Genomic DNA, 19020 nt, shown 5'->3' with positions numbered 1-19020 from the left:
GAGTTTGGTGCTGCCCAATGTTTCTTCTTGTTAAGTGGGTCTTTTTACTCCTCACAATTATCAATTGCTTACTCATGGAAAGATCACAGGGTTTTCTTCTACAACGCTACAAGCTCTCTTTCGTACTGTATAAACTGTCCTGAATGATTTTGTGTTACATTAATGAAACTAAAAAGATGCTGAATAAATAATTGTTTATTACTAGCTTCAGAAAATCCTATTTTTGTATAGTTCAACTCTTGCACTTTCTCTATACTAACCTGCTGCTGTAAGCTGCAAAGTAAGAAAATAAAAGGCAATTCTTCCCCTGTGCAGAAAATGGTATGCAAAAAATATTAGTATGCATCATTAATCCACAACTTAGGGGTTGTCATACAGCACAGTGACAATTTCATGCTAAAATGGGCAACAAACATCCAATGTCATACATGAGCTGCCACCACAAACTGCAAAATGCAGCTATGCTATACTTCAACACTGGCAGGTAACTTTTGACCTTTACGGAAATTACATTTAACCAGTGATTTGATTTACTCCTGTACGCTTCCTGAATCAGTGCGGTTTTAAATTTGCAGTGTTTTAGCAGTTTTTGCCATGCCTTCCTTGGAGAAATTATAATAGAAGAATCAGAATACATTATTATTATTATTTTACATTATTCCATTACATTCAATAAAGAAAGATGGATGGAAACTACATTGGGTAACCTGGTCGACAGCTCCTGTGAACATGAATTAGTCTATGCATCAGTCTATGCTTTAGAGGACACGATTTCACTGTCTTAATGTGTTCCAACAACAATTACCTTGTGGCCACTGGGAGTGCACACACCAACTTTGAGAAAGTGTGTGTTATCAGAATAATACAAAATGTCAAGAAATCATTAATCTGCATCTTGAGAGATAAGAGGTACAGATTTTCTTTGAAGTAACTTATCTGGTTTCAGCATCTCATCCAGCCTTCCCCTGTGTTTAATGAGTTATGTGACTGTTAAAAGGAAAATCATTCAAAATAATACTTTTCAGATTTCTTACATATCCTGCTATGATCCAGACAGGCATACAAATTCAGTTCAGCACTCTACATTTAATTATATCATAAAATAGCAAAACATAAGTAAATAAATTTCAAGAATAAAGCTATTTTGTGAATTGTACAGCAGGTTATTGGGGGAAATAAACTGAAGCAAATGAGTGCATGAAAATAAGTCAAGATAAACTCAACAAAAAAATAATGGTTTTATAAATAAATCACTCTAACCCTTGAAGCAAAAGATGCAGTGGCACTTCCATCACCTCCTGTAACTACTTTGTGAACTCTCCAAGCATTTGCTGCACTACACGCAGCCATCAGTTTTCCCTAAATGATAATCCCATTGGAACATCGGCTGTGTTGTAAAACCCCAGGGCAACCTCACAATGTCATATCACTAAAACTACATCTGGGATTTCATGTGCATGTACTCCTAAAAAAAGAATAGCAAAATATGAAAAAACAAGAGGAGGTTATTAGATGGCAGAAAACTCAAAGCTATGCAGCCACAATAATGTGCCACTGGGCTCATAGACGCCTACGCATGACAGCGTCTTTAATTAGCACACAATGGTTCAGCATGGATTTCTGCATAGAGAGAATAGAAATAAAAGCCCCTTGGACATATGTGCGCTAGGTTCCCATGAGAGGCTTTATAGAATACAATGAAGAGAAATGTTTACTCTCAGTACAGTTTCATTAATCAGAAATTAAATGGGGTGCTACATGCAGGCAGTCATAGGCTTCCATTGATGTCACGTATTAGATGTACACCAGGGCATAAGTAAATATATCTATGATAACTATTACAAATAAATTATTTAATAATATAAAATGTGTCTTTCAATATAGCTGTGTTTGTGTCATTATTGAAGTAAAAAAACAAAAAAAAACAAAAAAAAACAAACACACACAACCAAAATATTAAAAATCATATATAGAAAATCATTAAGTTACAACCTTTATCTAAATACAGCTTAAATAAAATAGAGCTGCCACAGGTTGATATTAAATCCATTCCCCTGCAGATCAGATTTGATATGGGATTTGTGGTAAGCTACAACTTTCCAGCAGCAAGGCTCCTTCTTCTCAGTAGAGCATGACCAATCAGAGCCGGAGGGTTTTAAAGATTTCATATCTTGTAGATTTAACATCTTGGAGATTTCAACAAAACCAGCATAGTGCAGCAGCACCAACATTGCATTAAGCTCCAGTTTGTCACTGCCACCTATTTTACATTAAGTACAAAGAGCAGTAGGAGTTTGTTTGAACGGAAGTCTCCAGGCAACAAGTGACATCACTACAGACAATATCAGATCAGATTCTGTACAAATCCCTATAAGCCATAAAAGATTTGTATTAAACTTTGTGCAAATGTCTTCTTATAACCTATGTAACAGCCTTGTAAAGTGTATTTCACCCTTTAGCTTTTATTTGAAGTTAATTTTCTCTTACTATTCGTTTTAAAAAGAATCATACATTAATGACTACCACAAGTCTTAAAGAAAAATCAAAAGCGACCTTGAAAATGAGAACCACGGTAAATCTCATTGTACATTTTGTCAACACATAAAGAGTAAATTCAAAGGTCAGAGAAAGATAAACAGATGAACGGTTTTATTTCCAATGACCTGTGGGTACATCTAAATTTAAATTAATATAAAGCCGATGATTGGTCGAGCTGGAGTAGTAGTAAAATAGTAGTAGTCTTCTACCACAAAATATATTATATATTTTAGTGAATGCATTAAGTAACCTAGTTTACTGATTCAGTAAGGATAATCTAGATTAGATTTCCTATGTACTCAATGTACACAATGACTCTCAACATGTACATAACAGAAAATGTTTCAGCAACCAAACTAGATGCAAATATAATTTTTGTTGCCTCAGATGGCAAAAAAAAAAAACAACAACCAAAAAACAAAAAAAAACAGATGGGACAGTGTCAAAAATTCCTAAAAGACTAAACCCATACCAAATTTAACACCACCTTTATTAGTTTAGCATTTCATTTAAAGATTTCTTGCAATAGCAATAAAAGGTTTAAAAAACAGATTTCTTATAAGATGGAATTGTACTCTTAGTCAAGTATGTAGGAGACAAGTAGAGCAGACTTTCTTTTATTTTGTGCAGCGACCAATGTTTCAACACAATTTGCAGCTGATGAAAATGCAATTGAAGACCATAAATATTAATTAAGAAACAAGTTCTGTGCTCCGGTATCCCTGGAGCTCAACAACGTCCTGAACAGAGGTAATTTGCTGAAGTTACACTCAAATGTGCACACTAAATGTCAGCTGAAATGGGTTCAAATGCAAAAAAAGCAAAAGTTATTACACAATATCCTAAAATATATATTTTCTCCAATTACCTCACCCAAGGCCAGGTTCCAGTGGCAACCTTCCCGAAATCCCATAAAAGTGACACTGCCCCTCCCCCCAGGACAGAGTGGTCTCTGGCAGGCCCAGCAGAGTCAGCTGTCATCTTCCTTGGCGGTGAGACAAGTTGATATTTCATTTGAATGCACAGTGCTCAGGCACTGATGCAAAGGCTATTACCCAGAGTGCCCAAGTGGGTTGGCCAATAGTACTACATGCTGCAACAGGCCACATGCTGGGGCACTTCAAAGAAATGAAAGTGTGGAGAAAAAAAAGAAAAAAAAACCTAAATATTTCTTATTAAATGTTCTACCATATAAAAGATAATACACATTAAAAGAAGGGGTGTATGAGGTGGCTTTTAAAGGTTATTGACTGGCAGAAAAGTATAGTTAGCGTTTTATATTTAAACATTCGCTGCAGCTGTGCCTGTTTTAAATTGGAAAATGGAAGACCGTCTACACTATAGGCTTAATTGTCACCTTCTCTTTCTTTCTTCTCTATAAATATGCCAACATACTAAACTAAATTAAGATAGGATGTGACTGTGAGAAATACTGATCCCAATATGAGGCTTTAGTCTAGAAATACAAGAGTATAATACATTCTAATCTGTATTTTTGCATAACCTAAAGCTTCAGGTAACACGATTTCTCCCAGTCCTACTTCCTGTGCATCCTTTTTTAACCTGACACTTCTGTTCTGACACAGCATCTAAGAATTTTAAAGTGTATGATGTGTGATTGAGCTTAGGCAAGCAAAACTGTATGGTACTACAGCATGTGTGATATATTACACTATTGAGTGTGTTCACTCAGATTTAAGGCACATAGAATTAAAAATACTTCCAGAGGACAGAAGAACGTGACATATTACCAGTCACGGGGCCTATCATGCAATTGTGATTAATTGGACACAGTGGCATTACAATATTGAAATGAAGTACCTTTTACACACTTAAAACCCATTATTTTACGGCCATTAATTTGAAAATTGGAGTCAGCTGTAATTTCAACTCGCAGCGAAAGCATGAAGCAGTATAAAACAGCTGATTTATGATAAAAGCTTATTTTACTACTACTGGAGCTGCACATACGTGCATACAGACAAGCAGCCAGTCCTACATACACAATACACTGCATATGGTGAGCAAAATATATGTAAAAGTGGAGCTTAATAGCAGTAATAGAAAAATACAGCTTAAATGGGGCAGCATCCATTAAAATTTTAAATGAAATGAGCAGTCAATTCTGTGAGCTCAGTTATTCTGTCTGGATTTGTGGGAGACGTAGTAACTGAGGTCTATTGAGTCCACGACCTACTCAAGCATAGCAGTTAAATGGGGAAATGAAGACAGACAGAGCTGCTCTTGCTGGAACCTTCACTAGGAAAAGAGGCATAGAGTTGTGTGCAAACAGAAAAGAAGTGCAACCACTGCAGCAAAGAATTAGCCAAATGTTAATTAACTTTTATGTCATTAACTTGATAAATAAGGGTGAAGACTGATGAGTGTTCCACGTAGACCCCATTTGTGCATCCACTCTGTACAGTTGTTTGAGGGTATGCTTTGACATTCTGCCCAGCAGATGCAAAGTGTCATCTGAAAGGCTTCTTTGCCTTGAGATCTTCTCCATTTCTACTTTTCTGCTGAACCGGAATTTCATATATAATAACAATGAAATCTGTTATTATGAAATATAGTCACATCTTAAAAGTGAACTTACTTCTAGTGGCCATGTGAACAAGTGCGTATAAAAAAGGAAAGATAAATTAAACATCTTGGTAACTTAACAAAAGCAGTATGCATTCAGGATTTTAAAGTTATGCACGTTAACCCAAAACAAAAGTAAGGTACATTTGCACCGCCCTTCACAAATGTAGAATTGGACAGGGAACAGATCAAAGTGCTCTTCAGTGCACTTAAAGAACTCTTGCATCAGTTGCTTCAAACAGGGAAAAAAGTGGCTGATATGATGTTCAGTTGGTGGGTTGGTTGGCTATTTGTCAAGGAAATTGCAGAGAATTCAACCGTTTTGGGAGCATGACTGAATAATTTTGGTTGATAATCTGTTGCTTATACTACTCTACGCATTGTTAATTTATAAAAGGTACGTGCATTCAGGAAAGCTTAGCAGTTCTTGTCATGAAATTTAAAAAAAGAAACCTGTTGCTGCATGGTTTTGCGTGTGTTTATGCCTCTTTAAATATGACAATACAAAATCTGTAATTTGCCAATAGGCACGCCTATAGATTAACTCTTTAAGACCTAATTTTGTAATCAGGATTTTCTAAATCTAAAGAAACTGAAGTCACTTGTTGGCAACCAAAGAACACAGAACACACGGCAGTCAAAATAACTGCTGTCAGCATGAAGTAGGCAGGTCCCAAGTGAAACTTTTCTCAATTTTGGGGTGAGCAATTAAAGTTAATCAACATATATCAGGGTTACCTAAGCAACTGGAGCCTGTAGTGACATTTCAGGCAACCAAAGGCCAACATGCCTCCTGTGTGAATGCCCCTTAAGCATATAATATTCCAGATCAATAGGATGAGTAACATAATTCCTTGTTTATGCATTTATTATTTATCCACAACTAACTGTAACAAACATCAATACCTATTTATAAATCCTGTGCAGAGGTGCTGAAAGTAAAGACTAACGATGGATATGCTGCTTCCACTGAGAATTCTTGGTTGTGACGGGCAGACAGTAAAACCAGAGATCACTGATGCAGGAATCAGTTTGTAGACCTAAATGAAAGAGCTAATATTAACCTGCAGTTAAAGACAGCAAATTCATGGCTTAGTCAAAGAATGTCAGGAAAAGGACTTTTCTTTAGCTAGCTACAGTGAAGAACGAGCCTGTGGGTCTAAGGGACTGCTGCAGGGGAAAGCAGAATGTAAATGTAACTGAAACCCCACGGAAAATAAAGACATTTGGATAAAGTTGCCAGTAAAGTATGGCAGGGAAAGTGGTGGTGCGACAGAAAGTTAACATCTCTGGATGTCTGTCTGACAGATAGAAGCAGGGGAGGAGAGGGGAAATTATGTCTGTGTGTGTCAGAAAGAATACCACAGTATCGCAGCTGGAATGGAGAAAGACTGGGTGTGATCTGTATTGTTTTAATTTGAGTATGTGCAAACAATTACTGAAAATTAACTTCAGGTTTTTCAAATTTGATAGAGCTTTAAATCTATGAGCCAGAGTGTGTGAAACATCATGTCTAAAGGTACGTGTTGCCTAGCAATGTGAGGATTTGCATTACATTTTAAAAACGGAACAAAAATTAGATGAACACAAAATGTTAATTAGTTAAATGGTTTAAAGCAAGTGGCCATGACCTACCCATGAACTTACTTCTTTAAAAATAAATGAATCTTGTTTATGTTTCCATGAGCTAAAACTAAAGGGTTAAGGTCATCTTAAATTATTTTATTTTCCATCAGAAAAACCAAAACAAAACATTTTCAATTTTCTTGAAAATAATTTGCCAGACCACATCAGGTAATTTGGCAATCATGTTTCAAAAAGGAAATGAATTAATTCTTTCACTTGTTGTTCTTTTTTGGAGGTGTCGACCAATTAAATAATCATTACTACAGTTTAGACTGGCGCTCTAACCGATGTCATTTAAACGAAGGAGCCCAGCAAATAAAAACATGACGACTAAAGTTATGTCTCACACAAGTCACAACCTAATGTAGAGTATTTGTACACACCACATTCTTAATTTGCAAAGAGGAAGACCTTTAAAAGGGCTAATTGGTAATTTTGAATGTCAACATTTTTATACCACCAGGTTTTCATGCCCATGAAAGCTGCCCGCTTTCGAAAAAGCCAGCCTTAATGAGAAGAGTTGGATGGAAGTGCTCTTAGCCATGTGACTTTTTAAAGTGAGCTTCAGCCAGCCCATTCTGGTCTGGTGCCTACAGTTTTCTCTCAGCCATACTGTTGGCCTGATATTGGTGTGACTTTGAGCCACATGAATATCCATAAATACACATCTGTTTATGCATGTGTGAGTAGCCTATGTGTTTCTGAATATCACAGACTATCACAAAAATGACATATTGAAAACTGAGAATAATAGATGGAAATCTGTGGTACTTAAGAGATGTCAGAGTACTGTTTAACGTCCCCATTAAAACTTTAATTATCTGGTGGTTGCAATGTTTTGATCTGACATGACGTGTCTTACGAAGATCCATGAAAGACAGGAAGCTGCAGGAGTGTAATTAAAGTTATCAAACAGCGGACAGTTTTTATTATACCTTGATATCTGCTATTTTATCTAGCTATTGTACTCTTTATCTTTTCTAGTCTAGTGGAAGACGTTTAATTCCTTGGTTGAAAAGATACACAAAATCTTAAGTGCAATTTCTTCACAAATAACAATGCACAATATAAAGTAATAAGCACGTTTCACTCCAAAAAAAAAATTTCATATTATTTCCTTTGGCCTTTGGTGCTACTTATCCATCTACATTGCGTTGGTGCAATTAGTCCAGTTTGGAAATACTAGCTGTACAACTGTCTGTCTTCTTTTAACTATACAGGAACTAACTGAATTTGGTCTTCCAAAAAAATAAACACAAAACTTCCCTTCAAGTAATCATTACATAGAAACCCAAAAATCAGCCAGTTTATGAGACACAATGTAACCACTTGATGATCTCCACCTTGTCATATCAGTAATATTAAATGGCTGAATGTTTCTATTGGTTGGCAGATACTGTTTGTCAGAAAGACAGAAAAAGTCACTACGTAAGATTGCTTGGAGTAACTAGGTCATGACTTCTGCAATGAGATATTGCTGCTGAGTTTTTTTAAATGTATTTTTTGGCACACTGCACATCACAAGGTCAGTGCCATTTAGTTTGATTATGTTTAAAAGAAAGAAGACATCTTCATACAGTGGATACATCCAAAATAGGGCAACTCACACCAAAACAATCTTGATGGATAAAGAGATTTACGGGCCAGAAATTTTTTTACATAAATTTGATTTTGGGATGAACTGTCCCATTATTATGATGGAATTTACTGTTCTGGTTGGGGTGGATCTGCCTTTTATTTACCTACCTATAAAATTTTTAAGAATCAGCATTTAAAGAAAAATCTTTGTGTCTAAAGTCCAGGCAGCATCAAACTGCATGAGGCAGACAGGCTGCTTCTCAAACTGTTCCACCCAATAAATCAGCCATATCACAAAGTCTTCCATCTTTACACCCACAGCGCTTTCCATCTCAGGCTGTCAGTGACAGCTGAAACTCTTCACAGCCCCATAACATCGTACATATCAAGAACTTTACTGCTCCTGCCTTTCCTATGGGCCTACACACTCACACACATGCACAACTTATTGGTTTATAAATCGGTGCAGAGAGCCAGAGAGCTCTGCAGATCAATATAAGTGCTGATGTCAAAAGATCAGCACAAACTGAACCGTTTAAGCTAGCCACTGCAAAGCGCGTCTGCTGTAAATGTTGAGGAATTAACAACAGAGATGATGTTAATGCATAAGTGTGTGTCCAAATGCGTGCGCGTGTGAGTGGTGGCATGCTGGTAATCAGCAAAGGTCGAAAGCATTGCAGGCTACTTTCATCCAAAATTGTGGCAAGACACATTTATGTTTAATCAGAATTCAACACTTTGTGCCAGTGATTAGTCAGTCCCAATGCACATTATAATCAGTTTAATGATTTCTGTTGCTCATGCTGTAACCAGCTCATTTTACTTTGAGAAAGCTATATTGCATTAGATATCTGAACTCTGGATCGTGGATTCTGCCTTCATTATTTTAACTGCTTCTTACATTTTCTTTTTAACTGGCTCCAGTGAAAACCAAAGGAAAAAAAAAATGGGGGTAGCATAGATAGTTGAAGACAAGGTGCATTTTCTTTTTCCAAAATGCTTTTGCTAACCTGAAAAATCAAGACTCCTGGCAGAAATTCATCAGAATAAAGCACCCAATGCACAAATTGCTCTGAATAAAACATATCCAAGGCACAAAACTGGTATAAATATTATCTGAACAATTTCTTCTTCTCTTCATGTGTCTTCACACACATGAAGATGAGCATACACAGGGATGCTGTGGTAGTCAGAATAAATGACAGTGTTGGTCATTACTTTTCATTATTTTAAAACCCCTGGAAATCTAATTTCTAAATCAGCCTCTTACAGGTCATATGAGCGATGGGCTACTACATAAATTAACACTTTCTCTGCCAAAGTTAGAACCACTGCAGGTTCTTTCACATAACAAATTGTCATCATGTGCACAGGTCTGGAGTGTGGGGGACATTACTGGAATAAAGTGATGTCATGTACTTCCATGCAGGGAGTGCAACATAGTCATGAGTTGCATTTTACAACTGAATTCATCGTCTGCCTAATGCATAATAGTTGCGGCCAGTTTAAGAAGATACGCCATTAGTCAGCGACACAGGTTTCATCCAGATTTTTGTTTAGGATTTGGGCAACGAAATTTCTTTGGTTAAGCTTAGAGAAAAACTGTGCTTTTAGTCAGCTGAAGCAAACGCCTCTGTCAAGTCACCGTAACCTTAACGACTCTCTTTGAGTGTCTAAATATAACCATAAAAAGTTTAATGAAGTTGAAGATTGCAGGCACTGCCACCGGATAATGTGATGGAAAATTGGATTGTGGGGAGAGAAAAAAAATGAACACAGTCAAGACATTTTCAATAACAATATTGTTATGATTTGTCTAACATTTTAACTAGAAACCATTACTTATAGTATCAAGATATCTATTATACTTCAATACAATAGGAAGTATAGAACACAGTCTTCAATAATTAAAATTGATGACAAACACATGGATGCTCAGCAGCCACGACACTAGGTACACCTGTTCAACTGTTTGTAAGGTGCATAACTAATCAGAGAATCACATGGCAGCAACTCTATTTAGGCATCTAGACATGGTTGAGATGACCTGCTGAAGTTCACACTCAGCACCACAATGAGGAATAAAGTTGATTTAAGTGACCTTGAAAGTGGCATGGTTGTTAGTGCCAGATGGGCTGGTCTGAGTATTTGAGAAACTGCAGGTCTGCTGGGATTTTTCCACACAACCATATCAACAGTTTACAGAGAATGATCAGAAAAAGAGAAAATATCCAGTGAGAGGCAGTTCTCTGGGTGAAAATGCCTTGTTGATGCCAGAGGTCAGAGGAAAATGGCCAGACTGCTCTGAGCCGATGGGAAGGCAACAGTAACTGAAATAACCACTCATTACAACCAAGATGTGCAGAAGAGCATTTCCGAATTCACAACATGTTGGACGCTGAAGCAGATGGGCTACACAGCAACAGAAGACCATAACAAGTACCACTCCTGTCATTTCAACTGGCTCACAAAAGCTGGAAAATTAGAGAATTTGAAAAACATTTCCTGGTCTGACTAGCCTTGATTTCCTGCTGCTTGCATCGTTAGCCTCGAAGATCACACTGAGTTCACTGTACTGCTTGACAGTACATTTATCATATTCAACTTCTGACAGAAAATAAGTATTTAAGCGAAAATTAACCTTATATCATCACATCTAACTATCAAGCATAAAGAACCTTTAAGCTTGACAGAAATGTTGTTTTTATTTCTCAACTCACTATGTTTAAAGTTTTCTGACAAGTGACCTCTTGTGGCCACATGAATAATGACTGTGGTAACTGAGTAAGAGGTGTTCGATGATGTCATTGGCGGTTTCTTTTAACCAAAACCCAAATCTCTTTCCTATTTACCAAGTGATTTTAGTTGCAGAATCGTAGCAGACCAGAATAATTTTGGATAATTAATTATCTTTTCTGTTGCTCAGGCTGGTGGACTTGCAAAGAAAGCAAATCAAGCCAAAATATTAAGAAGCCTGCATAATCAAATGTAAAACCATGACAACCAAATTCAGGCCGTGATGCACCTCAGTGGCATAAAACGTTATCATATGCCTCTAGCTGCAGAATCTTTTTCTTCTCCAAGCTCAACTCCCACTTCTTACTGCCAGACTTTGTTCTCAGTTTTGTGTGTCTGCCCATATTTCACCGTATCAGTTCAATGTGCAGGACACATTGTTTGGGAAAGCCATTCACAGCTGAAGTCATTGCAGGATTTCAAGAAAAGGAAAAAAAATTGGAAAAGGCATTGCTTTTCAAAATAGCCCAACAGTCTGCACAACAACAGGGACAAAAACCCTTCAAATCAATGACCTGGAGGTACACTGAAAGAATCTGCTATATTATGACAGTTTGATGGCACGAGTGGGAAGCAGTACAGAACATATTACTAAACCTCAGCAAAAAAAATGACTAATGGGGACTTTCAGTCATTCTCAGAATAAGGAAAGATTCCTCACAAAGAGAATAATTCTTAGTGGTGGCTTCAGCAGGTTTTAAAGTAGCTAGAGCTACAACTGTTTAGATTGTTCAAAGTCAGACTTTTTTGTCTCGATGTTTTCTATAAAGTAGAGACAGGGTTTTGTAAAAGTCATAAAGTCGTGCAAAGTCTAAAGGAAACTGCAACAAGTTCTGTTATAGTTTGAATCCATAGGGCAGAGAGACCTTGTCTTTTACATAAACTTATTTACTATATTTGATCTGATTAAAACTTGGCAGTATTACTGGCAACATGAATTTAAGAAGCTGAGGAAAAAAGTAGACTGCAGGAGCTGCAGAGAAGTGGATGGTTTACTGCCAAGAGCAACCTATAAACAACAGTAGATCTCCTAATTATCTGCACTATTATAAGCCTTAAAATGTGAAATAAAAAAAAATAAAAAAAAGCTGTGCACACAGGTGACTTCTTCTTTTTTCTTTTCTTTTTTCTTTGTTTTCAAAGACATTCAGTTGAGGCTTTTCAAGAGTGCTCCGTGGACTAATTAGCGTCTCAGTCTGCTTGAGGAAACTGACGGATTATTGAATATAAGGGACGTTATTTCAGTCTAACGGCTCTGTTGCTCTTGTCTGCTCAGTTCTGCTACAGTAGATGAGTGTGTACGGACAGACTGGTGAACACAGAGATGCCGTGTCACAGAAACTCTTGCTTCACTCTTGGAGCTGAAAATGTAGCTTCCTTGTGTCATTTATTGTTGTGGGATGAATACAAGTTTCACTGCTTGGGCCATGGAGCGGGGAGTTCACATCCATCGCTGTTTAGCTGTCAGTGAAATTGCACACTGATAAATTACGCACTGTAAAAATATTACTTGATTGTTTGTTACCAGTTTTGAACATGAAATGGTCAAAAAGAAAAATGTGAGATGTGACATTTTATTGCATTTCTATTTTTTTTTTTTTTAATCAATGCAAATTGAATGCATTGAAGCTGAGTCAGTCTTGCAAAACAGGCACAGTGAAGAAAGTTGTTATGGGAATTATTCACAGTTAGACCAAGCTATTAATTGATTAATGAGAGGACAATTGAGCAATCTTCTGTTGATGCTAAACTGTTCAGCTGCTAGTTTTCTGTATATGATATTAAGATAATGCCAAGTTTTATTGTTGAATTCACAAAGAAAACTTCAGCCCTGCCAACAGCATAAACTTCCCCTAATTAATCAGCCCCTGAATGAGGGAAAACAAGGTGATGGGTGCGACTGGGATGTAAGAGAGCGCTTTAGTGAGAAGTGTGGATATCCTAACAAATGCAGCCACTTATTCTGGGTTATAGTAATTGTGATGACATAATTAAAATGTGCTCATTAGCAGCACTAAGCTCCTCATTACTTGGGAAAATGCCACAATTCTGCACAGATGTGTAGGCACCATGCTTTCCTTGGGCCTGTTTCAGCTTTTCATTAGATTTAGTAATAGAAAAATAAAAACAAAGAAAAGGCGCATAAATCCAACAGAAAATCAAGTCAAACAAAAAGAGTGGCTGCAGTGTTAGGAAGAGTTAGGAAAAAAGAAAACAACTCATATAGGTTTCAGTGCACCACATGCTCTGGTCCAATGGTGCGTGTACGCGCTCGTGCATGCCTGGATATGAATAATAGTCTTTCACTGAGCTATTCAACAACAAAAGTTGCACTGAAAGGAAAGGACATGAAACATGAGGTTTTCTGTTTGAGCAGCTCCAGACTGCTTGAAAGTGACAGCGTCATTTCATCGCATATTCAGTGACAATCCCAAACACCCACAACTTGTTTGAGGACCCCAAGTATATGTAAAAAAAAAAGAAAAAGAAAAGAAAAAAAAAGTGCTGGAGCTGCAGAACACGAAGAATCCCCTGAAACACTGAAGAGAAGTGTGGGTTTGTAAGGCTGAGGAGTGAATTTAGCTTTGGAGCACCCACAGTCAGTAAAATGGAGGAGGTGATAGGCAGTGTGGGATGAGATTGTAGGTACCCAGAGCTGTCAGGAGAAGAGGGGCAGTCAAAACATGTCAGTGCTTAGAAAGGAGAAACAAGAGGGGGTATGAGGTGGAAGCCAAAGAAAACAGGCACATCTCACCACCATTTTTTTTTTTTTTTTTGCCCGTTTCAGGTCAGGTTCAGATTGGGTGAACAAACTTGCCATTGCAGCATAAAAATCAAGGACAATTAATGAGCTGTTCAGCTTCAGCTCGTGTTGCAATGTCTCGTCGACTGATTCAGATTAGGGCTACATCACTTCCACACCAATAAGGTGACAGTAGTCTTCTCTGTCTCCTCGCCTTGATATTCACAAGCATGAACTCTCCCGTCTGTTTCTTCCTTCCTTTCTCCCCTCTCCTCAAATTCCCAAATAGAAAACGAAAGCCTCTTTTTTTCAAGTACTCACACAGATTCTGAGCGAATAGGACAAAAGTAGTCTCCTGCTCTTAAATAAAGGAGATGCCAGCTTGCTGCGCATTAATATGCCACAGAAGACTTGGGGATTTTTTTCCCCCCTAAACGTCTACACATTCACAAAGGGCGGGAATCGTTTTAAAACGACACAGTTCTCCACTTACTTACCCATATTGTCTCATCGGTCCGTTCCCTCCGTCCTCCGTAGTGCTATCCACCGCACAGATCACGACTTCTTCTCTCTTGTCTTTCCAGTACCTGGAGAGCCGAGGAGCTCTTTTCGCCCCTTACGCCACGGGTGACTCACCTGCCTTCATTCTGAAAAAACTGTCTCTTGATTATAAAAAAGCTTTTAAAGTTTGCGCACATGCTTCCTCACACGAAGCAACTTTCCAGACCTGTCGCGAATAGCCGTGTCATTAAGCCCTAAGTTGGAAGCCAAACGCCTGGCTCTACAGGGTTCTTTTACCCTGATAGACCCTTGGTCTCGGAGCAGGTATCTTTAGAAAAAAAAGAAAGAAAAAAAACCAAAACTGCAACCAAAAAAACAAAACAGTCACGCTGCAAAAGTTAAGAGGTTAAAACGAGCATTTACCACTGGGATCGCTTGCAATGAACGGCTGTGCGCCAGGTGTCCTCTGCGCAATCGTCCAGCGGAGCAGCAGAGGCGCTAGGCACGGAGCACAAGCAAGCACGGGCACTGTCGGGGGCTCCTGTGCAGTGCTTTGGCGAGGTTTGCGTGTGCGCGCACGGCCGCGCGAGGGAACGTGTGTTCGCGCATGTGGGAGAAAGAAAAAGAGAGAGAGGGAGAACACGTTCGACGCAGCATTCAACAGCTGCAGGCATATTTTTGGTCATATATGAAATTTTTATTTTCTTTTGTTCTTATTTTTTTTCTTTAGGTTCGCCTGCTTTTTCCACCGCCACCACAAATCAGCGGAGGAGCCGCCCCCCATTTAACATGCTTTTCCAAGTCTATTATGCAGGTGTGGAGGATATGCTGAGGGCTATATGTGGTCGTCATTATATCATGAGTGGGTAGCCTGCCTGATCCCACCTCGTGTTGCATAATTATTGCAGATAGATCGACGGGAAACCTGTTAGAGCGGGGAAACTGTTGGACAGGGTGTCGGGCTAATTAAAAATAGAGGAATAAAACATTGAAACATATCCAGATATTTCTCTGTAGGATGGCATGACACTACTGCTGAGAAACCAGAGAGATAGTGGTTGTTTAAGTTTTGCGTAATTGTAAAAAATTACATTCTGATATGGCATTCCTCTCTTACATTGACGATACCAGTTTATAATGATTTCAAATGTTTGATTTGGTGCTTCCTTTTTTGACTCACTTTACATTCTGACTAATCCCTGGGATGGTGTTAAGTCACCCAAACGGTACTTCCTTTATTTTAGATGATTCAGACACAGAGTTAAAAAAAGGAAGATCAATTATAAAAATGTGCCCATTATAAAATAGCTTTAAGTTTAGGCTTGACAGACTGTGGGCTAAAGTGATTCACTGAACGTTTTATAACACCATGACATTGAAAGTGCAAGGTTTACACACATCTTTCTCTCACTCTCACTCTCACTACAAGTGCCTTATTGAGGAACAGTCCACATCTCAAGAGCCTGAGAGTCAAAAGTTAGAGTGTTGTAGTATTGTGTAAAAGTCTCGAGCTGCTACTTGTTTCCTAATATTTTGCTTCCAAGGATCCAGAATTTTTTTTTTTTTTTTGTTTCCAGGCTTTGTGGAGATCATTCCCAGTTTTTCTTTGGACACTGGCTGCTTTCACTCATTTTCAATCCTTGTAACTGACCATTGTTCTTCTTGTTGTTATGGCACTTAACACTGACCAGTGAATCATTTAAGTATTAAAAAAAGGCACCAAACTCAAGGGATGAGCCAGTGTTGTGTCTACACATCACAGATCACTTAGCAAAGAACCAATATTAAACGGTCTCTTTAGGTGCTTATTAGCAGGTATTAGCAGACTGTCACAAACATATAATTTGCTTCCACTGAGTGCTTGAAAAGAACAACTGACTTCTTCCTGATTTGTGAGTTCACCTTTCATCCAGGAGGCTTCTTCTGTTCTAAAACATCTGAGAGTCTGTGATATTTTACCCATAGTTGTCCTGTTAAATGTGGTCCTGAGGGTCATTGCCACGTAAGTCAAGGAGTACACAAACATAAATTACTTAAATTAGTGAACTTGCACAGGAAAGAACCTCAGACATTATTGATGGAGAAAAAGGGGGACTAATGGAACAAGATTGTCATCTCTTCAATTGCGCGTTTGTCAGAGGAACTCCGAAGAAATTTCTTCAAGCATTACATTCCAGGACACTTCAAACACAGCATCAAGCTCAGACAAAACTGGTTAGGCTTCAGTGAGGATCCTTTACATGGGAGAAACCAAACGGCCATTCAACAAACACAAGGCATAGCACAGGAAAGCTACGTTAACAGGACAAGACTCAGCTGGACGCCTGCATCTAGAGAAAGGACATTGTTAGTGTTAGAAAGATGCTAATGTTCACATTTTGGACTGAGAAAATGAATGAACGAGTATTGTTGAACGGAGGCAGTGACTTACAATTCCAGCCAGCAGCCAGCTACAAGTCTTGAGATCCATTCCCAGGTGTTTCATCTCCCACTCACACCTTCATTTATGTGACCACAATAGCGCAAATGATGGTGGTGTTGGGAAATGTCTCATACAAGAATCACACCTCTGCTCTGGTGATGATAATGACCTGCACCATTGTTCACATCTTGTCTCATGTGGTAACTCACATGATTATTAGTGGGCAACGACACTCTGGACCACCTCCAATGAGACAACAAGGGGTTAAATACCCAACAATTTCCAACAGTTGTTTTTATGTTGTTGGACCCCTGGGCACAAATGTCTGGTGGGCCTTGGGGTACTTCTTTCGCTGATCAGTTTTGTTTTGTTTTTTCTTTAAAAATTCTACTAGAAAATGTATAAGGATATATTTAATATTTAATCTGTCAGTGCGCACACACACACACACACACACACACACACACACACACACACACACACACACACACACACACACACACACACACACACACACACACCTGTTGTCTCCTTCCTCCCTCACCCTCTCTCTGTCTGTCTCCCTGATGATCTCCTTCTTTTTCTCCTTACATCTCGTCAGTACCATTTCTCTCCCTCTGTCTCTTGCACTTGTTCACCATCCCTTTTCCCGATTAGTGTCAAAACAATAATTAATGCAAAAGCATTGCTCAGTGAGATTTTCTGAGAAAAAAGCATGCTTTTGGGACGTGTCCACTTACATGAGCAATAAACAAATTTTTTTCTTTATTATAAATAAATAAATAATGCAGGCAACATTGACGTATTCCCTGGATGTTTGCATCCTTGCTTGTGAAGGACAGCGGGCCCTCCGCTGATGTGAGCAGCCTGGCTTCTTTATTTTGAGCCTACTAAATTTTCTGTATATATGTTATATATATATATTCCACTGATTTTCAAAGGCAGGGTTCATGTGTAATAAGAGGAGTAAAGCAATGTCAATACAAACTGGGCCACACAGATGCAAAGCAGCATGTTTTCCAACCTATTTGTTTGTTCCTCGTGTCGCTGAGCTGAACAGCTGTAGAAGCACAGTGATATTTTATGGATCAAAACATCTTTGAATGTCAGATATGGTCATTTTCTTTGAACCAGCTGTAAACTAACAAGAGCGCCTTTATTTTACTCATGAATTTATTTATTTATTTAGTTGAATTTCAACTAGCAAGCTGACCATGTCTCCTTGAAGCTCCCAAGGCTCAGCCTTTCAGCTCTTTGCATACCACACAGCTCAAAAACATTCAGCTATGCTACATGTTCCATAGCGTTTTACACATTTTTGAAGTGGAATCTGCCGATAACACTTTCAGTGGCTCAGACAGAGAAAACACTTGCGATTAAGAGTGAGAAGTACTGTAAAATTTCATTTAACAAGCATATTGAGCAGCAAGTTTGAAGGTTTGTAGCTTGTTCTGTCACCTGGAGCCAGAGGCGCAAGGAGGTGGAGCTGTAAATCAGAAGGGCTTTAAAGTCCTGATGCACAGTCCCTCCTCCTTCTTCTTAACAGCAGACAAGGTCTTAATGCTGATAGTGAGGAGGAGGAGGATTGAATTGCAACAAAGTGTGGTGTCAGCAAAGAGATGTCATGTGGAATCAGATAGAAGTGTCCACCATTACAGAGTGAGGATGGTTGATGGAACTAGATTAGCTAGTGGATGGTGGTAAGAGTAAGGGAAGACTTAAATGACCAGACATGACAAAACATGGTATTACTTTCACTGTAGACGTTATATAAAGATGGACATAGCATTGCCCATTATGACTGAAGTCCTATCCCCTCCTGTCTTGAAACCACAAAGAGTGAAGAAGAGGGGGGATTTTAAAAATTTAATACGGTAACAGCTTGTCAAACACAACTCTATAATTTACACAATATTATCATGTATTCAGTAAAAATTGAAACTAGAAACGGAGACCTTAATTTTATTAGAAAAGTGTGTACCAAGGTTATAGATCATGTGACCAATATCTCATGTTGTAGATAATGTGAGCAGAACGTTTATTTCTATGTGAGTGGACTTATTGGTGGCTACTCCAGAGTAGAACAAGCACAAAGGGAGTTTTAAGTAAGGCAAGGCAAGGCAAGGCAAGGTAAGTTTATTTGTATAGCACAATTCAACAACAAGGTGGTTCAAAGTGCTTTACAGAGACATTAGAAACAAAAACAAATAAAAAGCATGATTTAAAATTG

General features: G+C 38.3%; 1 protein-coding gene across 3 annotated transcripts in view; it reads right to left on the bottom strand.

Annotated features, from left to right (window-relative positions):
- Positions 1–14920, bottom strand: part of lrrtm4l1 (leucine rich repeat transmembrane neuronal 4 like 1) — a 58590-nt gene extending 43670 nt beyond the window's left edge. For all 3 annotated transcript variants that reach the window (XM_005725617.1, XM_005725618.1, XM_013908908.1), the window contains exon 1: positions 14365–14920. In XM_005725617.1, coding sequence (XP_005725674.1) covers positions 14365–14368 — 4 coding nt within the window. In that variant the 5' untranslated portion in view covers positions 14369–14920. The remainder of the gene's footprint in view (positions 1–14364) is intronic.
- Between the last annotated feature and the right edge of the window lie 4100 nt (positions 14921–19020).

Source organism: Pundamilia nyererei, unplaced genomic scaffold, assembly GCF_000239375.1.
Source record: "Pundamilia nyererei isolate P.nyererei 1_Seehausen unplaced genomic scaffold, PunNye1.0 scaffold00016, whole genome shotgun sequence".
NCBI lineage: Eukaryota > Metazoa > Chordata > Actinopteri > Cichliformes > Cichlidae > Pundamilia > Pundamilia nyererei.
Note: the sequence above shows the minus strand (reverse complement) of the source record. Positions and strands in the feature narration are given on the sequence as shown.